Consider the following 27294-nt stretch of genomic DNA (forward strand, 5'->3'; position numbering starts at 1 on the left):
TATATATATAAAAAATGAGAAATCTTGTTTTCATAAATTAAGATTTTTAAATAGTGTAGTCACTCGATTAAATCTACACTGCAAATTAGGTGAAACATCGTCTCAGCTCCCTGGGAATTCTGCTGTCCGCTGATTTCAAGCCATTTTCCTTAGTAAGTTAACAGCCTCAGATGTAAATTAACAGTGTAAATCTTGTGCATCTCTCACCCCAGGAATAAGTGTTCTGAGCAGCTGTGTGGCCTGCAGCAATTTTTGTAACAATCAAAATGAAAGCAAAGATTTCCACTCCCCCCCCACACACACACTTAGCACAAGATACGGGAAGTTGTGGAAAGATGGGTATGACGTTCTCTGTGTCTTTATTCAACAGCATCAGATACTGAACATTATCCTTCATAGATACATGCCTTAAGGAAATATAGTAGGGGTGCACCGATAAAGATTTTTTGGTCTGATACCGATGGCCAATTTTTAATGAGCCATATTGGCCAACGCCAATCTGATTCCTGATATGCATCCTGGCAGCTTGGAGAGCAGCGTCTGGCTGGTAAGTCTGTTGGAGGGGGAAGAGAAAGGGGAAGGGATGGGGCATGTGGGGGCATGTGATGAGGGTGGAGAGGGGCTGGGGCAGGGGCAGGTGCTGCCAAATTGGGGTGGGCCATGGGATAAAACCATGAGTGACTCATCCAGGGGGTGTAGGAGGGAGGGGGCAGCTCCCACCTCTGTGCACACCCCTGGGGGAGGCATAGGGGGGCATGTGCACCCTGGATGTGTTCAGGGCAAGAGGGTGCTGCTGCTGTGGCCTGGAGCCAAGGGCAGTGCTGGGCTCTTCCTGGTGGGGGGTTTCGGCTGGGGCTGTGCTTGGGGTTGGCAGTGGCAGCACTGGGAGGTGGGGGGCTACAAAGGGCCCCCCCTCCCAGTACCACTGCCAGCCCCAGCCCCCTACCTGCTGGGAAGAGCCCGGCACTGCCCCTGGCCCCAGCCTGCTGTGGCAGCCTGCCTTTGCCCCGCACACAGATCTGAAGGGCACGTGCCCCCATATCTTCCCCAGGGGTGTGCGCAGCAGTGGGAGGTGCCCCACTACTACCCCCCCAGATGACCCGTTTGCAGCTCTGTCTTGTGTCCTGCCCTGGCTGGGCTGGGCTGGGCATTGCCTGCCCCTGCTCGAGCTCCATACCCTCCCTCACAACAGGGCCCTTGATCCGCCTCTCCCACCATGCCCCTTCCCTCCCTCTGCCCTTTCCCCCCACAACAGACTTACCAGCTGGATTCTGCCTTCCAAGTTGCTGGGCTGGCCAAGTGCATGCTGTGGCTGTGCACATACACAAGCATTTATCAATGACATTATCGGCCAAATCAGCCAAAAAATGCCAATTGTCAATAATGTCAGTTTTCCTTTTATCAGTGCCAATGCAATATGGACCAATGTATATTGGTGCATCTGTAAAACAGTCTTCCACCTCCAGACCAAAGTAGAATGAGTTTCAGTCACAAGTGGCATACCTTATTTATACAGAAGTTCATCTCTTTGATCTACCTGTCAGGTAATTTGGAAAAAGCAATCAGGGAAAGTCCACCTGTAGACATGAATTAATCACCTATTTCCAACCAACTCAGCCATCTAAACAATACCTTTTTAAAAAATGTACTATTTATACTAGGCAAAGTGCTACCTTGCCCAGATATACAGACTGCAGTGATTTCATAGTACCCTTCTAGTCATTGAGGGAAGATGGTATTTTATAGCCTGCTATTTATTAATTTGCTTCTTGAAGAAGAAAATTACTGCAAATATGAAATGCAAGTGTCACAAGGGTTGTGAATCAAATGCAGCTTCCACAGTCTTGTAACTTAATGTTCTTATGAGTCCCTTCTATCAGTGAGGTGTCTTCAAGATAAAGCATACACACAGAGAGAATTAGCTTACTTATGTCGTATGTAAGCCATGTATTAGCTTAACATGCAAAGAGAATGCTGGGGAATTAGCATGAGAAAGGCTGCTTCTGTAACTCAGGAAACACCAGCGATCTCATAAGAAAGCCTGAGATTCCTCTTCATTTCAAGTTTAATTCCCAGACCAGAGAGGCTCAGGGAAGCAAGCAAACATTAGGGCTCTTATCTTAACTGAACCTAGTAAATATATCACCCAGGTTTTCACACTGTAATATTTTGCTTTTCCCCTAAATGTAAAACTAACCTATATTTGTTAAAGTGATTAGGTGAACATAGCAACCTGATAATTGCCAAAGCCATAAAACTTAACACATCATGATGGCTTAATGGAACAGAAGCATACCTGGTCATTAATGTGACACACAGCTAGATTTTGTTCATCACAGGAACAGGCCACTCGGATGTACTTCAGCCAGTTTCCAGTTCCGGTCTGGTTAGCATCAACACAGAATTTCTCATTCCCCAATTCATCAGTGGTCTGCAGAGGAAATAGGAGGCAGAAGAATTATTTTCGTCACGTGATAAGAAATGACTAGGATGGAAATCAGCAAGTAAGAAATGCACTTTTATAATTATTTACATTGCAGGGCCCCAAAACTGGATATAAAGAGACCCTTGGTCAAAAACAACCTCCAGTGACTTCAGTCAGAGATTTGGCAGAATAAGGAACTCACAATCAGACCCACAATAAACAAGAAAAGTATAGTTCCAGTATCCATATTGCTAATCCAAAGAATTAGCAAATTCTCTGACCTGTTCCTGTTAATGGTCTAGGTAGTTTTATGGTTCCTTCTCCATATTATCTATTTCTGACTGGATTCAAAAAAGATTGCAACACTTCATTTGCTACCATAAATAAAACCAGACATTTAGCTCTTCAGCAATCAGGGTCAATTGGTTACATTTCCTTCAGGTTACAAAATTAAATAAATATATATCAAGTTTAACTTATTCTCAGTTGCATACAGGCAACCACTGATAAAGTTAAAGGAACCGGTGGAGCTGCATAGGTCTAAGTGAGGTACCATTTGATCAGCTGCACATAAGATATAACCTTCAGAACAGAAACCATCACAAATACTTAAACATCCAGGCATGAAAAAAATAGAGTGGGTTGTGACAAAAAAAGTTTTTCAAATAAAAAAAATGAAATAAAAAAAAACAACTTACAACTTTGGCTTTCTTAAAACAGGAAAGAACAGTTTGACAATGTAGCATTGAAGAGACACCTGGCATTTCACACCAAGTTATTTGAAAGCTTGTTTTTTCCTGCATTTCACTGGAGATAAGATTAATGAAATTATACAGAACAATGATTTCTTGGGGAGGAAAAAGAAACTAAGTCATGGCAGTCATATTCTCATGGCAATTTTAATTGTCACTTACTCCTTCCTGTCAGGCACCAGACCTCTCCAGTGCCCATTACCATTAAAGATGCTCTGTTTTCAGACCAAAATACTCCCTAGCCCACATCAGACAAAGTCTCACTGCAACTTATTTCAGTCATCCAAGGATCTCAAAGTGCTTTTCAAGCATTTAATCTGAGTCTCTCAGGCTGCCCTTGAACATGATCAGATGGTCCTCAATTGGGATGTAGGGTTAGGAGGGGAGGGTGGAAATTTTTAGCAACAGTGAAAGTGATGTCAAAGCAGTACCAGGAGCAGGAACTTGGAGCATATGGGGTTTTACCCTGCAGAGAATCTGCAGCCATGAATCCTGTCCCCCTGTATGTGGCTCCAAGTATTTCTCTGCATTTTTTTAACTGGTCTGTATTGAACATTGAAAACCAGGGGATTAGCATCTGGCTTCACCTTTCCTATAACAACTCAGCAGTGAAGCTTTAGTGCCATGTTTCTCCTTCTTCCAGAATACGTGTATGCGTGGGAAAGAAATAATGGGAGGAACCAGCTGTACTTATGTGGCACTTTCTTAAACTCCTTCCTGGGTAAAATGCAAATTGTTGCTAAGAATGGTTTATCTGCACTGTCACAGTTCAGGGGCTTAGCCAAACAGGTCAGCCCTGCACCCAGACTACCTTTTGCTGCCCCCATTACTTGATAAAAGTAAAGAACAAGAAACTAAATTAGAATAATGCACAAAACTTCCCTTAAAAAGGGTATTATTAAGAATGCCAAGTCCAGCACTCAGAAGGTACCTGGGAAGCCTTACATTGCCCCCTCTGTGCACATGCATTATGATACAGACTTTAATTACATGATCACAGATGATTTGTTCTGCAGCACCCCAGCGTCATTCAGGACACACTTCATGAGCAGCTATGTTGTTTTTTCCTTAGGCCCCTGGCATACTTTTCACTTAAGATGTGATTAATCAGTTAATCACATCTTAAGCTGTAACCCAGCCACACATTAATGCAATTAATGGCATGATAAAACAAGAAGTAAACCACAAAGTTATTACACAAAGAATGTGTAATAACTTTGTGGCTGGTTCCTATCACTCCAGTAATTGGATTCGTGGGCAGACCAGGGGTATGACCCTGCAGCTGGGATCCCCAGCCCCTGATCTGGGAGCTGTCAGCTGATCTAGGCTCCTAGCCACTGTCAGCTGATCTAGGCTCCCACCCCCATGGCTGGGACACCTCTCAGCTGACATTGTGATCCCGGGCTCCCCCTGCCCTGGCAATAAGGTGTGATGGGATTTGAAGCACAATCCTACAACCATGCCTCCTGACATGCACATGTGGCATGGCAGGAAAAGCGACTGTGGGAATCCCATAGTGCCTTTACTTGCACGTCTGCCAGGGGCTTTGGAGTTTAATGGGTGGCCCCCTGCATTATTTACCAAAAAGTATTTAATCCTACTCTCCAGACAGAACTACGAACTGTCTCATGGGCTTTCCTATGGTGCCCATCACTACAGTAGCTGGTGTTTTACACGTATTAAATTAACTTATTTTTACAACACACTTGTGAGATGATGGACAAATGTTAAGTCCATACATTCGTCCCTCATTTTACAAATGGGGAACTAAGGTACAGAGACACTGAGGTGCAAAACAGGCACTAAGCACTACCCACTTGTCCTGAGCGATGCACACCAGAGACTGCACATTGGGAAGGACAGATGGTTCAGAAACAGCCTTGAGTGCAGGCCCCAGGCTTTCTGACTGCTCCAGATTGATCAGGGCTATCCCCAAGCTGCCTGCATTGTCTAATTTGCAGGCTTAGGTATGTACAGAGCAGGTACACGTAGCTTGGGCTTATTTCTGGGCGTTGGTCCCCAGCCTTGCTCCTTAAGCACTAAGGAGAAGCCATGGATGCCTGAAGTGCAACTCTAGCTGATTTGACTCTCAGGTGTAAGTGCTCAGCACTTCTTCAAAACAGACACCAGGTTTTCCAGTCCACCACCTAGAAAATGAAGGATGCAGAATCACTTCTAGAAAGTTTGTCTTAAGTGACTTGCCCACCACCACGTGGGAACACCCTGTGAGAGAATCCTACGTTCCAGTGGCATTTTCTTGCCTCAGTCCTGCAACCTGCCCTTTTCTCCCTGAAGTCCCCCGCCTCACTTAGTCCACACCTGGTTTCTGCAGCAGACGAAGCACAGGTAAAACAGACAAGTATCCCTCACTGCACAGCCCTGATTCATTCCCAAAGCAGAGCCACCCTCCACATTGGCTGAAGGGGAGCCCCTGTGTTAAAAATAGCATGTGCTCTTACAATTAAAGACAGCATGTGCAGATGGGGTGTAGGGAAGCAGCAAATGAAGGTTGCACAGTTGGCATTTTCTAGCTTTGCAGTGCCTTACATTGCAACCCTACTAGAGCACCTTTCATGTGGCTTTGCTTTATGCAATTTTGTTGTTTTTACTTTTAAAAAGCTATCCAAACCAAGCAGAACTGCATTAGGTGGTATCATTCCGATACCCACATGACTTATCAGCATGGCAGGATCTAACATACCTTTGCTGTTGAGTTAATAAAAAACAGAAGTACAATACTGTCCTCTCTGTGGCCCAGTGACACTTTGGTTGCTAGTCTGGAAGGAATAAGGGCAGTGGAGGGGAGTGTGCACGAAGGGGCACAGATCACCTCATTTTCCCCAAAGCTGGACTCCTCTGAGCCATTCCTTTGCAGTCTGTCCCCATCCCTCCTCTCGCCATGCCTTACTCCTTATCACAGTCCCCGGTAATTCTAGTACCCCTTTCCTGTCTCCATCCAGTATCCCTTCAAATACCAGTCCTCTTTTGCACTGAAGTCCCCTTGCCCAGCATGTTTCACTAGCTTCCTTCTGAGGTCCTTCTCCAGTCCAGCTCCTTCCTTCTTTTGCTGAACTCCACTAACCCCAACACTTTCATCAGAGCTCTCTCCCCTCCCTCCTCCACCCCCCCGAGACTGCTGGTTCTCGGTCCCAGTCTTCTTGTCCAGCCAGACCAAGGCTCCCATACACTGCTCATTGTCCAATGTCAGCCTCCACTAATGGCTCTTAGTTCAACTCATTCTCCTCAGCTCCCTGTCGCCTTGCCCTGTATAACCCCAGTTTCAAGTCTCACTCTCCCTTCTACCAACCTCCTTTCTCTATTTCATGTTTTCCCCACCTGATTATTTGTTCATTTACTGCCCAGCGGCCACAGATTTGTCACTTGTCACTTCTGCCTTGGGACCAGGCAGCTTCCTCCGTTTAGATGCTCTCTTTTCTGCCTCACTAGAAATCCTTTTCATGGCAGTTCCAGTGCTGCATGGTGTTCAGAAGTAATTTTAAAGGAATAGTTCATGCATCCTCACCAGCTCCAGATAATCTAATTCTCTGTACCAGGACACAGAATGAGAGGAAATTCTTGCTTCACTGGGAGCCATTTCAGAGCACGGAGCACCGAGGTTTCAAGTGCTCAGAGCAGCTCGCCACATTCAAGAGATGAGAGGCTGTGTTTCACACCAGCTACAGTTTTGGGATGGCCTTCAAGTATTGCACCAAGTACAGTGAGCTGCAATAGACTGGGCCTTGAGGTTACAGAGGTGTGAACTAGTGTGGTGAGGCCTGCATTAGAGAAGAACAGTTACAGATTCTGGTCCAACCATTAAAAAAAAAAAGTTTCCACAGTGAACATCTAAAACAGTAATTTTAAAAGAAAAAATAAATTAACCCCCTATCTCCCAAAACATACCATGACTGCTTAGATTTGCACTTGTATACTAAGTACTGGGTAGTGTGAAAACCCATGGTAGACAAATAGATAGATGCATTTATGTTAAAGATAAAAGTCAAAGTGAGGATACAGCTTAAACAACAAAAATGTGGAATGTTTCCACAAAGGAGGCATCTCTCCTGAGAAATGGGCAGTGTTGTTAGCAGGGACTTGAAATGACCCTGAAAAAACTCCAGATAATTGTTGACTTTGTATAAGATGCAGGTTTTCTTCAGCAATGCAGAGGCCCTGCATCTCCTCAACAACTGGAGCCACCTGACCCTAAAACACGTCCATCAGCATAAGTACCATCTGACTGGCTCTTTCCACCCTGCTGGCCCCCCTTCAGCCGTTCGGGTGATTTTGAGCCTCTGATTAAAGAGTGGTCCATGGTAGGAGGCCACATGAAGTGGCTGCACAAAGAGCAAAGGTTCTTTGGGTTGGCCAATCCAAATGAGCGAATGCGGGTTAAAATAACAGTGAAAATCAGGGAAGTTGGGTTTTATCTTGCATAATAACTTCTCTGCTATTTTAACTTGAGTTAGCTAAACCAGATTAGCTGGCTCAAGTTAAGAGCATGTTTTATTTGCACGACAGGCATAACCAAAGAGAGTGGGAACTGCAACAGTAGAAGTACCCTGGATAACAAAATGGGTATTTTATATTCAGCTGCTGATTTAAGTGCCGAGCAGCAGTTTGAAGGTAGTAAGCAAATCAGGTAGTATCTGGCAGCATCATCCACTTGGCCTGTGCATAAGAGTTAGAACAAGTGGAACAAGGCCAACAGCCGCAAACTAAGTGGAAAACTCCAGGGCTACAAACATCCTCTAAACTCCATTACAAGCCCTCCTTTTGTATAGCTGGGAAGGTTGGATAAAGACATGTCAGTTGGAGTGGAACGAGCCCAGACCTCAGCTCCAACTTGCTGAATAGTCCGCAATTCACAACCTTTTGAGACAGGCTTCGTCCTAGCCCTTCACAGAGAAGGCAAACCGTGCTAGAAAATCACATGAAACTCACTGGTTTTTTGGCTGAGTTTAGCTTTAAAACCCAAAACGAAACTCTGGAGGCGTGAACTCCCACGAACCAAAACCGGAAAAAATGTTTACACGAAGTTCTGAGAACTGCAACCTCTCTTTTTCACACACTCTCACTCCAACCCGTGAATAAACCAGGAGGACAGTAGCAGAAGCCCAGCAATGACACTGAGTGGGGCTTGCTCAGTATTTTACCGTCTCTCAGTGTGTGTATTCCCTGTTTCAATCATAACACTCTTAAAATAAAAAGGATACTTGGAGAGAAGGACAGTTCCCATCACAGCCTCGGAGAGGAGGCAGGTGCAGTGTGTACATTGTGCTGCGCAAGGGACTGCCAGCCTGTGTGGTTGAGTAACCATGTGAGCAACTCTAAACTTTATGAACATAGAGCAAACACAGCTGAAAAGGAGGAGACCATAGGTAGCACTTTTCTAGCTGGAGAAATCACTACTGTCAACAGACCCAAGATTGCATCAGAAAAGGCAGCCTGTGGCTAAGGCATTGGAACAGGCTCAGAAAATGTGGGGCTAATTACTTGCTTTGTCATTGTTTTCCAGTAGGACTTGAGCCTCTTCCTTTGAGTTTGCACAGTGCCTGATACAATGGGCTCCTCATCCCACATAGAGCTCGCATATGCTACCAAAATATACAACCAGCCTTAGGTACTTGATTATAGTAAAGAACACCTTCCAGATTCAGAAGTGAGGCTTCTTTCAACTTTCAACTAAATATAATAGGGTGGCTGAATACATTTCTGGCAGCTACAAGTCAGTTATGCTGAATTACCATGAACTACCACAAAGAGAGTGCTAAGCCTGAATTTTGCTTCTTTTGTGTGCTGGGGTTTTGCCCTTCACAGCAGTTTAAAAAAGAAAAAGTGCATATGGAATGAGAATAAATCAACTGTAATAGGTGCAGATTATTAACTAATTGGTAGGACTGGCAAACGCATGAAGTGTTAGTTAGGTGTCAGCCTAGACTTCAGTTTTTGAAGGAACAATTTTTCGCTAGTAAATAGTTACACCTGTGCTTTTCTGCATGTCCATGTGTAATAGCAGGTGAAAATGTTAGTAGTTATAGGTTTAACTACCTAATTTGCAGGCACAAAGAGGTAGTTAGTTGTCTAATTACTATTCATTAATGACCTGCAATTTAGTGTGGGTGCAAAAATAAAAGGGCAAAGCAGTATCTACAAAAACAGAGGCTGCGTTTTTAAATGTGGCATTTAAACACGAGCTGCTGCATTAAGATGTTGACATTTGCCAACAACTGCCATAACCCCCCACTATCCCCCATAGTTTGGACAGAAAATAATGGTGGTATTGCCAATACCATGTATTGGCAAACATTAAGTTTGTAACGTAAATGTAAATGCAAATGCATTTCAAAGCTTCAATATTTGCCTGACAAAGCTTCAAATGCCCCTCTCTGTGAACTGCCTTAAGAGAAAGATTTTCCGAGTCATGGTGAGATAGGTATAATCAACTAGTGAAATAAAGTACGGCATGACCAGTTCCACAGCAGAGGCATTCTTGACTAAGACCAGTATGCTGTGGCTAACACCTTGAAAGATACCAATTATTAACACCCACGTTCTCTTCTGATGCTCTATAGGAAAGTTACATCACAATTTACAAAAATCAAAGAAGAAAAATTTGCTAGTAATCACATACTAAATGAGCAATTCACTGTTTTTCTCTGTCAAACACACATACAAAGAAATGTTATAAATAACCAAAAAAGGCACACCATGTTTTCTTTCAGTTTAGGCTGGAAGAAAATCAGAAACCTAGTGCTTGCAAATTCTTTGTATCAACTGTTTCCAAATCAGTAGATGATATTGGCCAACATTTAAAAAGGGAGTAGTGATTTCAGATTGATGAGACACCATCTCTACCTTTTTGTTCTGCTAACGGACGGTTGGTGTTTGTTTTACAGTAGCATCAAACAAGATATTGGGCAAGTTCAAGGTCCTTTTGTGCTTGGCATCATACAGATGCATGCTGAGAAATCAACCATGTCTCAAATTACTTACAAGCTGAATGGAAAGGTCAGACAACGAGAGGAAAAAAGTATTTTCTATCTGTGTTTTTAAAAAGGCAAACAGAATCACAGGGGTATGAAGCAACGAGTTAGCCATGATACAGACTCACCCTTTTTTGTCCGTCTTTTCCATTCAGCTTTTGAGCAATCTGAGGCATGGGCTTCATCTTAGCATGTATCTGCACAGTACCTACTACAAAGTGTCCTTGAGTTTCCTTGATACCTTGTTTTGCGTTGCTGTTAAACAAACACTAATACTTCCTAAGGAACCTGCAGGTTAGTGCAAGGGGGCTTTGCTCCAGAATGGGACTTTTGGATGCTCTCATAAAATAAATCATAATCAATAAGAATAATCCTTCTGTAACAGCTCCTTTGGAAACCTCTTCCATTCTGTCCAGCCTACCCAGTATCTGACAGATTTCTCACTGCCTTTGTATATGCAACAATATCCAGAATGAACTGACCTCTTTCCTTAATTCTCTTTCTTGCTTCCTCCATTAAAACTGATCATTTCATTATTTTCTTTACCATTTGATAAACTAAACCAGAAGTTACATTAAACTCCTCCCCTTTCCAGCTCTCCTCACATCCAAGATCCCATCAAATCTGGCATCTATTCTTTTATAATCCACTCTTCCTTTCTACTGACACAGCTAAATCCATGGTTTGGTTTCACTGGGACTATTGTTACCTCTTCCTTTTATGGTTTTCCTGGCCTTTCCCTCTTCAGTCTATTTAGTTAAGGCAATCCTCCCAACCCCCTGAGTTCAGGTATGTTTGGATTAGGGGTTTAGGATTGGCCCATTGGAGAGACATGAATTCTGGATGCAGATCCAGAGTTTGGACCAAGCCTGTGGTTTAGAGTTGTCTTTATCCAGCCAAAAGGAAATGGTTGTCATGTTCCAGGGTTCACTTTGCAGCTTCATCTGCTTTCAGCTGAACAGGATTCAGGATCTGCATCCAAAGGGCTCATTGATCTTTCAAATACTCCAGCTCACAATTTATTAACATCAGAAACGCTGAATTATGAAGCAAAAGTTATGGAAACATTCTCTTGAACGTTTACAATTTTTTTTGCACATCATTTGAGGTTTCCTGCTTCTCTAATTTGTGGGCTCTCTGTTGGGTTGTTTCTTTCACATTTTAATGGGCAGAGTCCAACAGCTGGCCTCAACAGAGGTGTGCTGTATGGACTGGAACGCCTAGGGATCTGTCGTCAGTTAGCCTAATGGATTCCTAGTGTGCATGAAGAAATGAGGCGGCCATGAGTTTGCCATCAATGACCCAGCATCCTGTTGCTATAACATCACTCCCCAGAAGCTGGGAGTGCAATAAACCTTCTCATCCCATAGTTGCAGGATCTGCCTTTGACAGTTTGGCTGATACACGAATTTTATTTGGCAGGAGAAAGAGGGAGATTTTTTATTTTTTTTTGCTTTAATGACCCACAAGCTGATTTAAAGCAATAAACTGAAGTTGCCATGAAGTTTTGTTGTATTTTCTTTTATTTCTTTTTAAATAAGGGGAAAAAATTGCTACAAGTTATGGCCTTCAAAAGGCTCCAAAACAAAAGGTCCATTCTCATCACAAAACGAAGAGAAAAAATGTATGAAGAGAAGCTCCTTTGTCACTGTGAAGACACAAAGCCAGGATGCACCCATGCATTTGGCATACCACCTGCATCACAGGCTTCCTGCTGATCTCATACTCAGAGGTAATGAGAAACATGGCAGACAAAGACAGGTTAAAGGCCTGAAAATCTGATGGGAAGACCAGTTAAGTCTTGCTTACCAGCTCCCTGCTAGCTGGGGCTGCAGGAAGAGTTTTGATGGGTGCTCAACTAACAGCCATTATATGCTGCTTAAAATACATGCTCTTGTCCAAGTTTTATCCCCTCCTCTCATAGCTGAGAAGGTTCTCTTCATCCAGGACATGCACCGTGGAGATAAGTATAGTGAGGATTAGAAGAAGGATGGTTGCTCCAAAAGCCAAGACCTGGAATCTGTTACTTGGCTCTGCCACAGACTTCTGACATGCTTTCAGGCATGTTACATAGGGCTTGACCCTGCAAACATGTGTACAGCCTCTCTCACATGAGTAGCATGTGTGATTACAAAGGGGCCTATTCAAGTAAGCAAAGTCATATGTGTGATCAACCAGTTACAGGATCAGAGTATTTAACCACTTTGTGCACGCATTTCTGCATCTGTGTAGTGGGGATATCCTAGGGAAAAAACCATTAATATTTGTAAATAAGGTTTCAAACTTCAGAAGAAGGCTCATGCGTATGTGAAACATGCCACTGTTTATATCTATCTATCTAAAGAACAGTGCACCCAAGGTCAGAAAAAGCTCAGAACATATGAAGCAAAAAAACATTTTGCCATAATGTCCTTCCTTGAGACAAACGTGGCAGCCACTGAGACTGGACTAGAACAATGCATGAGGGGACAATCCAGGTAGAAGCTCCTACCGAGATATGCAGGACTTGCAGGTCCTGTGTTTTGTTGGCAAGTGTTATTCCTATTAACAGGTTTAATGTTCTTTCAATGCATGGGAAATAACCCAGTTCACTTGAGCTTTCACTTAAAACTCAAACCCTGTCTGGAATGAAAATACTTTGTTAGATTTTTAAGTTTCTACATTTGTGAGATTTTTTCACTTCCGTATCATCTAATTCCAGCAAAGACTGGAGCAGAAATACCAGCATTCTTCCAGAGAGGCTGTTATTGAGATAGTGTTTGTACGGAAGAGCAACTTGTCCTTTCCTACCCTGAACCAAAACCAAGGCCAAAGACTACTAGAAATCCCAGAGGGAAAAAAACCCAAACCTGTTTCCTCAAAATGCCTTATTCAATTTCCAGACCAAAAGACTTGGATAAGCTCAGAAAAGCTTTGGAAAGGAGTCTCAATTTCTTACCTCTTATCTGAGTCAAATGGAACCTTTTGAAGGTCTGCCCACTATTAATTGCTATTCTCTTATATACCAGCAGAGAACTGCCAGTGAATATAACCTATGTATCAGTTAGCTTTGCGTGGGGATAAAAAGCCTGAGAAACTGCAGTGTCCTATTCTATTTCATGGATGTATCTTTCAAGCACAGTAGATTGATTCCAGCTGAGTGTACATTAGACCTGATTGTAAATACAAAATCTCACAGTAGAGAGCAACAGCAGCAATAATTACATAACACGCTGCCTCCAGAGCTCACTAAACATGATCTCCAGGCAAGCATCTTCCTTCTCTAGAAAGCCACCAGACACAGCATGTACCAGAAGGCTTAAAAGAAGTCATACTTGATCTACATGACAGGACAACCTCTACGCAAAGGGATAAGGAAGAGAAACTAAAACCTTATGATAAAAATCAATAACTGCTCTGCTTTTCTTCTCCTGTAAAAAGATCCCTGCTTATTTTCTTGCTCTAAAGGTGCAGTTTCATTCCACAGAAGCCAACCCTAAATAATACAGTAAGTCAAAAGAGGTGCCACTCACGCTAATTACTGTCGATGAATGTAATCCTTTCCCCCTCTCTTTTTATTTCTCTCTCCCTGTGCTGCCCCCAACCTCACTCTCTTTGAGGGAAATAGGCTAAACTTTCACAGCAACATCTAATCATCGTGCAGAAAACCAGAAAGTAAAAATGTCAAAACAGAAGAAGAGTTTCAAGCTGATGGCGAGCATTTATCTCAACAAAGGCTCATGTTCCACCAGTAACGTAATTCATACCACACTGATTTAAATTAAACAGTAGACCGTAAAAAAATAATGTTCAAGTCAGATCACAGGGTTGCCTCAGATGTTGTACATACAAGTAAAAAATGGAATTGCCTGACTCTCTACAACATGCACACATTCGCACATCATCCTCTAAAACTTTCCTCTCCAAAGTGCAGAACGTAGCCTTCTTCATGCTGCATTTTGCTTTATCCAAAAAAGAGGCTTGCTATGCCCACCATATTTAAACTTTAAGTATTAACAGTCAACATCTGGGGGGTTTTTGGGTGCCCCCCCCCCCCCCCAAATAAAACAACAACAAAAAAGCCAAATGTGTACTTAAAGTGGAAGCCCTTGAGATGCTAAACAAAAGCTGCAAAATATTTGCAGGTAGACTGGGATTTAAGACTTCTCACAATTTAATTCCAGTCTAATTAAGCAGATGGAGCAGACGCATGAAGAATAGCATGAGTGGCTCTCTAGTACTGTTCAGACAGATTAAAACTGACATAATTTGCTAGCATCTTGGTGTTCCTGCTTGGATACAAAATGCCTTGGGGATATGATTAGGTTTATACAATTTAAAAGTGGTAATATGGTGCTGTACTACCTTTTTCTAATGAAAAAGCATCAACTAGAAAGTCGAAGACCAAGGCTGCACTCCTAACAGAAGGAAGACAGAGGGACAGAACCACTGACTTGAGAAACTGCAGAGAACCTTACTGCAATTAGACTGGGATAATCACTGGCGATATCTTCTTTTGGGGTCTCCTTAACTCCTGCAAACAGAGCTGCTTTCTGAAAAGAGCATTTCACAACCTTCCTTTCTCCTTGATTCCTATCAGTTGAGCTGTCTTACAGCCCAGCCATTCACCCAGCATAGTGAATGGCTCCCAGCATCTACACTAGTGTCTCTCCTGACTCACATATTACTCCTTCCACATTGCACTATGAGCAGGACAGAGGTGAATCAAAATGAACAGCAACACCTGGTGGTTCATTTTGGACCCACACTTCCCCTCTGATCTTACCCATTGAACAAAATACTTGGTTGAATATGTGCTGAACAGATTTGCTATATGAGGAAATATAAAGTCATTCTTGTAGAGGCTTAATTGGCTTTGAGATGGTATCTATCTTCTGGCCTTTTTGCCAGCTTTTGCATTAACCTATTAATTTGTGAAAGGCAAATATGGCACTGCAGCATTGAGTGTCTGGACACACAAGTGCCACCCAGTTGTTTCAAGAGGTGAAAGGAAATGGAAGCATTTAGCACTTGGGAGGAGTTTTATTATCAGTTTTACCTGCAGTGTACTCATCATTCGCCAGCACTAGTGTCATATAACTCAGGTCCAGTAACATGCTCATGTTGTCTGCTGCAAGGAAGTGTTAACATTTTCCCTAAATAGGATATGCAGGGGCCTATTCCAGTCTGGCACTTCTGTCTTTCTGGGAGATGAAGAAGACAGCTCTGGACCTGTTACGAGCCATTTGCCTGGATTCTCAAAAAGTATCATTTGATCCTTAGGCATCCACTGAAATAACAATGAACAACTGGATAGGTATACTTAATGCAAACACATTTTTTTATTGCCAGCCTCAACAATTAAAGAAGTCATGAGTTAGGCCCCGCAAAGCATATGATTAATTTAGGATTAATAAGATTATAAAAATAAGTACCAGTAGTTCGGGGTATTTATTTGAGTAAATTATATTTTTGTTCTGATTTCTGCCTTCAAGGTACTCACATTTTCCAACTTTCCTCTGCAGTCATGAGGGCTGGGAACTTACTTCACTGTTTAGATGAAAGCAGAGATTCTGACATAATTCCTTGTCTCCTGGAGCTGGGGCTTTAGGTAAGACATCAAATACTGTGAAGCTGGCTAAAAAGGAGAGCTGGGAACACACAGCCATGGCTCTTCAAGCATATTTCAAAGGTGAAAACACACCAACTTCTCCCTATGACAGGATGAGTCAACTGCAATGATTCATAGCTTAGGAGAATTACGGAAGGTGATGCAACAGGTCTTGGAAGAGCTGAGAATAGACACAGGTTTCCTGCCTCCAAGTTCACGGAACTCTCTTCCGGATCTCCTTCCTAGGGATAGGGAGGGCCTGGTCTACATACCCTATCTCCTGCAATCCACAGCTTCTGTTCTTCAGAGGACTGTGCATGCCACAAACTGACCCTAGCAGGCAGCCCTCCTCTCAGACACACTGTACTGCTCCATGTGGGCTACCCCCTGATCTGGAAGCTGTGTTTGCATGGCTGATTAGCACATTCTCTCGCACTGCTGGGGCAAGGTTTCTATGTTTTAGAAATCCCACTGCCTCAGTGTAAGCACTTGTGACCAACCTGGATCAGGTTTCTGGCATTGCTTACATCCTGAGCTTGGTTGATGCCTTGCTGTGCTACTCCATTGCAAACTCATTAATATCAATGATAAAACAACTCCAAATCAAGCCCAGGAGTATTTAGCCCCCTTGTGCTATACTACATTTAAACGGATACATTGCTGTGAAAAAATACAGGTTAGGTTTTTTTTAAAAAGAGAAAGAAATAACAGTTCAACTTCCGCAACAGAGTCCCATGTATTTCTCCAGACCACACTGCAGCATGGTTGCTGCTGCTCATGTTAAACTTATCCCTCATGACTGCATCTTTTTTTTTAAAAAAGGCTGGGAATGGAGCCGTGGAACACCACTCACGTGTAGGCCTCTTCAGAATGATTTATTGGGAGCGCTGAATGCCAAAACCATTTGCCATATTTCACACGCTAGCCAAAAAAGTAGCAGAAACTCCAAATGCCCATTCATACTGCTAATACTAATTACAACATTTTTTACAGCTTTAGCTAAGTCAGTTGAAGGCTCTAGCCTGAGAAGAACTGTATGAAACAACTCTGTCTGAAGGTCTCTTTCTAGCTTCTTTTTGTGGAAAATTATTGACTACTCTTTGGCAAAATCTTGGCTTTACCATTCACCACCCTCCTGCCCCACCGAATCACTCCCTTATCTACTGCTTAATCATGACTAATAAGCAAAAGAACGCATAACCTCAATTTTCTAGGTACCGTGGGGGAATAATGAATGAAAACAGATAAATTTAGTTTCTGGAAATTACATGACTTTTCTATTAAATTAAGAGATACTGAATAATATGACTCTGCTTCAGGTAACTGAAATTTGGATAATCAGGGTTGTAGTATATTACAGGTTTTGTGCTGACTTCTGCCATAAACAGAGATGAGAATATATTTAAATTCAATATAACAGGCTACCTCTCCTATTTTTATTTTGGTGTTTTTCCCTTGGAAAACCCAGCTCTGTATCTTCAGTGCTAAAAAAAATAAATAGATTTAAAGAAATCAAATATCTGGACAGTTATTGGTAGGAAAAGGTCTGAGAAACTCAATATGACACTGGTGACAAATCTCTCAAGACTAAAGAAAAGCCCATTACACAGAATGAAACCGACTTTTGATTTTGCATACCACTGATGCCAGCTCTTCCCATCCAATGAGATGTCTAGGTTTCACCCTCTTTATATTCATTTGCACATTGACTGTCTTACCAAGAAACGCAGTTACAGAAGCTAAAGCGCATATCAAGCCTTGTACCTCTTGGTATCGCTTCAAGTGGGGCTCAGATTAGTAGCAACTGCAACCAGAGGGTGGCGATTAGGTAGCAATTATGATGTGAGCTGCAGTCCAGTCATAAAATCTGCCATTGCATTTGGTGCTATTGTTTAAACTCAGCAGAGGGAACAAAAACTGGATGAGCTATGACTACTAAATTCTTCACTGCACTTACAGTGACCCACCTAGGTCACAGCTTCAGATACACAGGCACTGGCAGCATGTGTGAGGCTTGTATTACCAACTCTCTGTGCTTTCCCTGGCTGGGGAATAAGCGGAAGATCTAAGTTTCCAAAGATACAAACCTGATACCTTTCACCAGCTTTAAAAATCTTCACTTTTATTAAATAAAGGGCATTCATGAACAGCGTTTCCCTGTGCGGGAACACAGAATATTGAACATATACATTTTTTTCCTTGCATCTGATTTACAGTTTCATGTCACACGACATCACAGTGTTCAAGCAGTCCAGAACATTCATTCAAAAGCATACAGTTCTTGCTGGCACTAACCTTAAATTGCATGAGTGTACAGGCCAAAAGCTTGCATATTACCACAGCACAGACCATGACCTTACACCGTTCTGAGCAGAGAGATTTAAAATAAAATTAAAAAAAAAAGAAAAAGCCAAGCAGTACCCTCCCCTCCCTGCTGACATTGCTGTGTGCATATCTGCACTGAAGTTTCATTCACACAGGAAGCACCCCCACCTCAAAGGTGCCACATTTGAATGAGGAAGCAGAGTCCTCATAACCTTTCTTGCCAGAAATGAGTAAGGCAGCTGCTTTGCAGACTATACTCGTGCTCTTTAGAAGGTGTGAAATAGATGAATTTGTGAACTTGGCTGGCACAGAAAAAAAAGAATAAAAGGATATTGTAGGTTTTCCTCCTAAACAACTGAACTGATCAAAAACAGGAACACGAAGACCCCTATTTAAAGGGCTTTGAAAACAAAGTGGCCATCTCACAGCAAGCCAGAGAAAAATGTTCTCTTGATGTAGTAATAATGTGCGGCTCACCCGGTGCAAAGCTGAAACGTGTGATTTCTTTATATTTGATGTTAACCGAAAACACTGCTAAAAAAAGGTGCAAAAATGAGAATCTGAAGGCTGCACAACTTTCCACAGCAACACGGGAGGCTCCCACCCTGTAGAAAAGCTGCCTGTCAACTTCTCTCAAAAAGAAAAATCAACAAAAAAGCCCAATGAAAACAAATCTGTAGCTGTATCCATAGGATTTGTGGCTGTCACTGTGCTAGAGCTTCGTGGCACTTTGCAGTGACCATGGCAGAGCTGATATATGTTCCTATCCCTAACACACAGATCCCTACCCCCTCGATGGAATGAAAATACACCCCAGCTCTCAGCGGCATTGGGCCTCTGACACTGAGATCTGAGTCTATTCGGCAGAGTGTATGAGCAGACTGTTTACAAGGATGACACGGCACACGTGCTTTTCTGCTTTGTGATACCTGCCTTTATCGATGCAAACCTTTTCCGCACAACTTTCACCTAGGTTAGTACCTGGGGACAACTTTCCTCTCCGCCCTGTCCTACTCTCTTTGTGGTGTTCAGACTGAGCAATGGAAGAGAAAGCCTGCGTCAGTCCCACCCAGAGGTTCCTCCCACGTGGGGGAAATGCCCAGCCCAGTGTTACTACAGGCACCTCTCTCACTGCAAAGCAGAGAAGCACATGAGAGTCAGCAGGAGGTCTGAAGGGTGCTCCTTCCTGGCTACCCGCAGCTGGCACTGCTTCTCCTCAGGCAGCTCTAATATGGGCTAGAACAGAGAAATAAAGTGATGTAACTAGTTGGCCTTCTTGCCCCCCCATTTGTGGTGTGCTCTGGGCATGGAGGGTGGGGTGGGGTGGGATGAAGCAGAGGCATCCCATGTGAAGGGTCAGGGGGAGAGAGTCAGTGGAGCTCACTACAGAAGTAGGCAGTGGCGTAGCCAAGTACTACCCTCTCCTCTCTGCCCTGGGAGGCCATTCGCCAGCTGTGCAGCTGCTGAGCAGATGTCACAGGGCATTTCTGGTCCTGACCAGAGCTGCTCCTCCGGCTGCAAGGGAACATGAGGAGGCAGCAAGGGAGGCTGCCCCTCTGCTTTGCCTGCCAGCAGAGATGCCGCTGAATCACATTTTTTAAATACTGTGGGAAGTGTATGCAGATTAGAGCTCCAGGGCCGGAGACACACCATGAGCTGGACACCTTTGTCATTTGCAGAGGTAAATTAACTCCCTCTCTCAAAGCCCTTCTCAGGTATGCAGGATTTACAATCAGCAAGCGCACAAAATCTGACACACCACCAGTAAGCCAACCTGCCCTCAAAGTCACGCAATCCACCCAGAGCCTGGAGTCAGGTCTCCTCATCGCTCTGTCTCCCAAGAGACTTCTTCCAACAGCAAGGGAACTTCTTGGTGCATGTCTCATCCAGCTTCCAAACCTTTGTGGCTCTTCCAACCGGCTGTGCATTTTGGCATCTGAAGCAGAGGTACACACCTCTGTCCAGACAGACTTTACATGGACAGGTGTGCAGGCCAACAACACATGGCCCCACAGATCATTGCTACTCTCTCTCCTCCAGTCAGAACACCATGTCCTCTGCGACAGTATGTGCAGGGACAGACTGCAAGTGATGAAAGTGGGCATGCCAGGGAGGCATTCTACAACAATGGTTTTCAACCTTTCTCCATCTGCAGACTCCTAAAAAATGTTGAATGGAGGTGCAGAGCCCTTTGGAAATTTCAAATGGAGGTGCAGAGCCCTTTGATTTGTAAGTGTGAGTACAGGCAACCCCTGCTTAGCGCTCTGAATTGGTTCCTGAAAAACCGAGCATTAAGTGAAACTGAAGTATTTGATGACTCAAGATGGCAGCTGCAATTGTTTTTAATGACCCAAGATGACAACCATGAGTGTTTTAATGAAACTCACCGAGCGCTAATCAGGTATCAATTTAAAATGAGCGTTATAGCAAAATAGCGCTAAGCAAAACAGTGTTAAGCGGGGGTTGCCTGTATTCACATACTTTTGATTGATCATAGCAATCTTTTGCAAACCCCTTAATCAGCAGACACTCAGGCATTCGTGGACCACAGGTTGAAAAACACTGTTCAAGAGGTATTCGTGCACCCATACATCTCTAACTTTACTGGGCCTTTCTGAGATACCATTGCATCCCTATATTGTCTGCGTTTCCAGTTCTCAACTTCTGTGAGTGTTGCTATAGAATCATAATAGTTAGAGAGGTTAGGTCATTTGGTCCATCTCTGCCAGAAGAGGATTATCCTCTACAGCATATTCTTCAGTGATTTTTCCAGTCTATTTTTAAATGACTCTAGCCATGAGGTTTCTACCAGATCCATAGGGAGACAAGAGAATGTTATGATCAAACTCATCCCAAATAATCCTCTGCCCAGTTTCACCCTATTACGAATCCTTATTATTATTATTATTATTATTATTATATCATTATCTTAGTGCCTGAGAACCCTGATAAAGAATAAAAGGACTCTTTGTAGCAGCCACGGTACAAAGAAGTAACAGAGTCCTTTCCTGCTTTGGTGAGCTTAGAGTGCTGATACTCTTGTCTACCATGCTAAAACAATTAGCTTTCTTACACAGACTTCATGTATTTTCTTACTGACCAGGCAGACAAGCAATGTGCAGAGAGCTGCTCTTACTTTTTAGTGAGTCCTCTTAAGTCTTCTCAAATCTTAATCCATATTTATTCCTCTTTTCAAGTAATGAAGGATCAGTTCTGCTTCATTCTAAAGCTTGGTGGCTTGATCAGCTGAAACTAAGCAAGTATCTTGTGAGCTATCAATAAGTGAATTTTTAGTCATAAAGAAGCATAAGAACAAGTTGCATGCCTGGTCCCCAGTGCCTTAAGGATGAACTTTAGCTCAAGTCAGCTTCCCTACTTATGAAATTATAGACTCGAGGGATTGGTTTTTAAGGGGGTGGGGAATGGGGATGGGACTGCTTTTTGGATACTTTGAGAAACAGCTATTTTGAAACATCTCTCTCAAGAACTAGCATGGGAATTTTATCTCAAGGTCAAAATGCAGTTTAGGGGAACAGCTTTAAGGTAAGAGCTTCACTTGGTGCTTAGAATGAAGGGTTAAATTAAAGGTGTAGAGATACCTTCACTCTGGCTTATTTTGCTGAGGCATTGCAGCACATCTGGTATTCTGACAGGAGGGTCTCCAAACAGTACATAATATCAGACATGCCATATTCCTTCCAATGCCTAGACAAGTCTAATTTGGGGAATCTGACAGTCTCGGGAAAGAGTTTCTTTCTTCTGCAAACATATTTCTCAGTCTTCACAACACACTGTCTGGTGACTGAGGCCAACATTTTGATCTACCTTAAAATTGTTCTAATCCAATGGGGAATGCTACCTGTATTTCTAAACTTTGCTGATTTGATGCCAAGAATTAATCAGAAGAGAAAAACAATAGCTACTGGCTTTGCACAGCAGTATGCTAAACTGTTGCAGAGCCACACATCCACCCAGGAGATCGAGCCAAAGTTAGCGCACACATTTTCATTCCAAATCCACCCCATCACAAGGTAGGACGTACATGCTAATGGCTAAAACAAAAGACGCAAGTCAGGAATCTTGGGCAGTACCCCCGACTCTGCCAAAGACTGAACAGCCCACTACCTAAGCCTCCTGTGGCTCCCACTTGTAAAATAGAGGTGCAATTTTACCAGCAATTTGTCTACTTTACAGGATGTGTTCACTATTTAAAATAACATCTATGTACCAAATTGCTTAATGTGCTTTCCAGTGATGTACGACCATCACTGACTGTGGTAACTGAGCCCCTAATGTAAGACATGTTCCTTACCCCAACAAATTTGTAATCTCAAAGTAGAGATTCCCTGTAATCCCCTGTAATCTATGAACAAGACAAGACACAAGGCAAGAGGTCCAGAAGAGAGGGCGTGGGCATGCTTAAATAATGAAAGGGAAGGGATGAAGATTTAATTGTCATACAATTTAACAGTCTATACCAATCCTTTCAGCTTTGCACTCTCTTCCAGCTTTGAAATAATACAAGGAACTTTTCAGGCCCTTGGAAGCCTCACCTAGAATATCACTGACTCCTGTGAAGTTGGAGAACCTCTTTGCAATCTGACTTTGATGCCTTTTTGGTATTAGATAATATAACTGAAGAGCAGCTGCCTTTAAACATTGCTACATCCTCTTTTGAGATTTGAATGGTCAATAGGGGGAATTATATTACTTTTTCCCTTTAGCAATTCTTCAGCATGCTAAATAATTTAAATGAACCGAGGCATTTTAAAAATATATATTCCTGTCAATATTACCTAAATTGTCCTTGAAAGCACCTGCATTCTAAGTTCAAGCATCTATTCAAATCCTGAAATGTTGTTGAAAGACTTTATTAAAACCTAATCCTACAGCATTTAAAAATTTAATCCTATAGCATTTCCATGTTATAAAGGATTCTTGTATGTATCTGGAAGCTTCAGGAATTCTCTAAGGATGAACACAACAAAGTCAATTATCCCAAATTAAATATGGGTATACATGAGCCACATACCATTTTAATTGGGACATTTCTTGGCTTTTTTTTTTTAAAGGGATATACAATAGCAGAATCCACAAGGATGATATGACACACATGCTTTTCTGCCTTCAGCTGCCTGCCTTTATTAATTACTCTGGTGGAGATATGTTTATATTGATGCTGTCAGTACGTGAATAAAACCTCATGGATAAAACTTGTTTAATTAAAGCAAGGAAACCTAGTTTATGGGTGGATAGCAAATCTGTTACATAAAATCAGTAAAACTTTCACAAGTGATTAGATACAAAGAAATCCAAAGGGAAACTTGCAGGACATTTGCCTTTTTACATTTTACACTGAATTATATCATAAAAAACCTGTGTGCACTCCTAGACTTAGGAAGCACTTGGTCACACCCTCTCTGTGTGATCTCCAACAACCTGAGCTACCCATCATTACTCATATGATTTACAAACCTGCCCCTCTGTATTGAAACCACTCCGGCCATCCAGTCCTGTCTCTTGGTCTTTTTCTCTAATGTCTCATCCTGGATGCTTTATCACTGATGTAAAAGATAGGAATGGCAATAGCCGAATTCCCTATCTTTTCCTCTCTTTGGAGCAGAAAGAAAGTGGGTTGTGCTAATGCCATAGATTTTATAAGTACTGAAATTGGCTCAGCACAGGAAACTCAGTGGGCGTGTCTACAAGAGACACTACTGTGCAGTGGTTACTACACATTTTTTTAGTACTTGTAGAATCAAGTACTAAATAAATGCGGAGTAACTGGAGTTACCAGACAATAGTGCTAGTGAATGCCTTTTAAGTGACACTACTGTGCACTAGCCTAATAATACAGTGCAGTAGCATATTAGCACTGTTCATGTTGTGATGGGATACTGCACAGTATTATTCAGACACCGTGCAGTCAGTGCCTCGTGTAGATGAACCCAGTGACAGGACAGCACCATATGTGTCCCAACCAGCCACTGTACCATTGCCCCTTACAGAGTGCTCTCCTTCAGCCAGTTAAGGGGGACATGACTGTCAGACTCAAAATTAATTTTGCAGCAGTATCTCTAGGAGGATGAGCAGAGACAATACTATTGAGTGCAACCATTCCCTATCCTATCCCAATGGGCCATGGGCCATCGAGGTGAACTGTCTATGGGATCAGGGAAGGAAGTAAGAGTGAAGGAAATTCTGCCCCGTTTGTCTCCTCTGCTGTTCCCAGCAGCAGGCAGGAGAATCCGGCTATAAACTATTAAGCAAGTAAATATTTATAAAGTCCTTAGGAAGTTGAAAGACTTCTAGCAGCCCTTTGCACCCATCATTATCATCTACATTCACATAAAGAACGTACAAAGCCATTGCATTCCACTTATCATATTTGCTTGCAGCTGGCGTGTGTGACCCCGAGTCTCTCTCTTTGGATCCATGGTGGTTTATACTCCAGTCTATACCATTAACCTCAAAGATTTCCCATTTATACAGAACCCCCTTTTGTTTAAAATTAAGTAGCCAGAGAACAAACACGATACGGAAAACCTTGGGAGTCCTGGGAGATGGTAGAAAGGATGGTGTACTGAGGACCCATTTCCTTACCTCTGGATTGCCCATTCCCCACTTGTAGCACTTCTTCTTTTTCTCACTCTTCTTTTTTACACAAAGTTTTCTTTGTCGATGGACAGTGTTCCTAAGAGGAACTTTGCCGCAGAACAAGTTTATGCAATAGGATGTTGCTCTCACGTTCTAATAAATAAATAAAGTAAACATTTGACCTGAAGTAAAAGATCCTTCATTAGACACCCCTAATCATTTTTCTACTCCAAGCTCAGTTATTACTGGACTGGATCCAGTGATCCTATGGTAATGTAATGGCTTTTTTCTCCTTATGAACAAAAGTCCTTTTCTAGTCCTAAGGGCTGACAAGTTTATCCAAATATTCTCAGTTTACTACTAGCCCCTTTTTGAATTGATATACCCAATAAAGGGACACTTTGTATCTTTAAAACCACACTACAGAGCAGTAAAGAGCAACAAGTTAAGGAAACATGCTCAGACCACTCAGTCCTGTCGGAGAGACAGAGCTGGAGCTAGACTGAATGCACCGAGCATGTGCGGGGGGAGACTCCCCTGCCAAAAATCACTCATGTCTGATAACTCAAAGAAGAGAAAATGCATATAAAAAGCAATCTCTCCTCCTGCTCCTGCCATCTCCCCAACAAGAATGTTTGGAAATACTAAATAGCCCTTTCCATGTTTCTACATCAGTTTTTATTTTGGCTAAGCTTGTCCAGCCTGTTAGCAGCTGCCAAATGCATGAAGTAATGAGAAAGCATAGGGAGAAAAAGCTGACTTCATTCCAGCAGCACTGAAGCTAACACAGCCAGTATGTTCTGTGCCTGTCAGCACGCTGTTGAAATGGACCTCATTAGTGAATTTGACTTTAACAACCAGACAAGATCCATTCCTTAGTGCCACCTCCTTCCGCTGCAAGCCGGGCCGGCCTGCCTTTCCTCTTAGTAACTTGCAGATACGTCAAAGGGACTGTAATATTCAGAACTGCACAAGTCTTTTCCCCACTGCCCTCAAAAAATGGCCTGTGATTCCTGATAATGATAATCACCATTAATCACCAAGTCTACTGTGGATTTGAAAGAAGAGTAAGAAGAAATGACATAAACCACTTACTTTATATTTATGACTTCTGTTTCAAAGCTGAAATACAAGGTTCTTGACACTGGTGACCTACTGCTGACATTCACAGACTGCAGCCAAATTGTACAAAATACTGTACTGTTTTTTCCTTAGGTTAGATCAATCACAACGCAGTCAGCAAGCCTCATCTACCCATAATATAAACAAACCACACTTTTTTTTCATTCAGCATGTTTGCCACGAACATCAGAAGTTTAGTTAGCATTAAGATTCTTCTGTAGAGTAACATTAAACATCTTGAGGTGGAAAAAAAGGGTTGGGCTGACTGCTTTGAATAAAACAAGAGCTAACTAAACCAGATCTTTAACCAAAGTTAGAATGATTATCTGGTAGTTTGAAAAGCACTGGATGGCTTTGGTTTATGTATTGCATACTCCTTGCAATAAATAGGGATTAGAGCTGCAAATAATAGAACACCAAGAAAAAGGCAATTAAACCCAGATTTCTGCCCCAGCCAGACGGTTATAGATAACTAAGCATATCTCCCTTCACCCATACTTTTGGTTCTCAAGGTTTTAGATGCTTAACCAAATGCCTAGGACACACGCTAGAATTGTAGGTGTGCTTCACAACCTAAAATTCTTGTGGAGGGGACACCTTATCATGAATCTGACCACTTCTGTGGAGAGGTAGACAGATATAAAAAGGGATTAAAAGAAAAAAATAGAGAGATTAGATAGACATTGAACATGTTTGTGGTGCAACTGTTTGAGAACATAATTCTGGGAACACACAGTAGAGCTGCATCACTATTACAAGCAGATGAATAATATATTAGACGCATAATTTTTGTACCATTTGACCATCTCTGGGACTGTACAGTACTTATAAAGTAATTATTCAGGATTTATTCCCAGGATTTTCTGGACTCTTCAATATTGGACTCTCTGTGGTACACATATGCAGTATCTTCAAGCAATTTCACTATGGCAAAACTTGTAAATACTTGTGTTCTGGAGGAACTTCTATAAATACTGGTCTTATTCATGTAACAGTGAAACACAATGTTCAGTAGATACATGCCCATAAATCTCTGTTCCTTTGCCTTATTAGAATGATTGCTAGCTAACTAAAATGAGCCCAACTTATCCCTGGAACATGTGCTGTATTTTTGACAAGGGGTTTGTAATAACATGCAAGAGAACATAGTTGAGACTGGCGCTATAATTTCCATGGGGCTGAGTGCCACAGGTGCACCAATATAGGCATTAGTAAATGATTAGGCCTCGTAAAATATATGAATGCTGTTTCTTTAAGAACCCATAAAATTTTATTGAGGAAAAAATCCATGTGTAAGGCTTTTGGTTCGTTTCATGCGGTCATTCAGAATTTCACTCATTTCTGACAGGACTATGATAATTAAAACTGTGGCCCGGGTCTGGTTTCTATAAAGTCCATCTGGCCTTCCGCGCTGGAGAGTTTTGGAAGTATGTAATTGCCTGGGCAGCAAATAACTATTTTGCCATCCGCAGTAGTTTAATTTTGTCCTTGCAGCAG

General features: G+C 42.4%; 1 protein-coding gene across 3 annotated transcripts in view; it reads right to left on the bottom strand.

Moving 5' to 3' along the window:
- The window catches only part of PRDM16 (PR/SET domain 16), a 527338-nt gene that overhangs the window by 74842 nt on the left and 425202 nt on the right, over positions 1 to 27294 (bottom strand). For all 3 annotated transcript variants that reach the window (XM_019511654.1, XM_019511653.1, XM_019511656.1), the window contains exon 4: positions 2297 to 2431. In XM_019511654.1, the coding sequence (XP_019367199.1) occupies positions 2297 to 2431 (135 nt within the window). The remainder of the gene's footprint in view (positions 1 to 2296; positions 2432 to 27294) is intronic.

This window comes from Gavialis gangeticus, unplaced genomic scaffold (assembly GCF_001723915.1).
Source record: "Gavialis gangeticus isolate Ggan-Ray unplaced genomic scaffold, GavGan_comp1, whole genome shotgun sequence".
NCBI lineage: Eukaryota > Metazoa > Chordata > Crocodylia > Gavialidae > Gavialis > Gavialis gangeticus.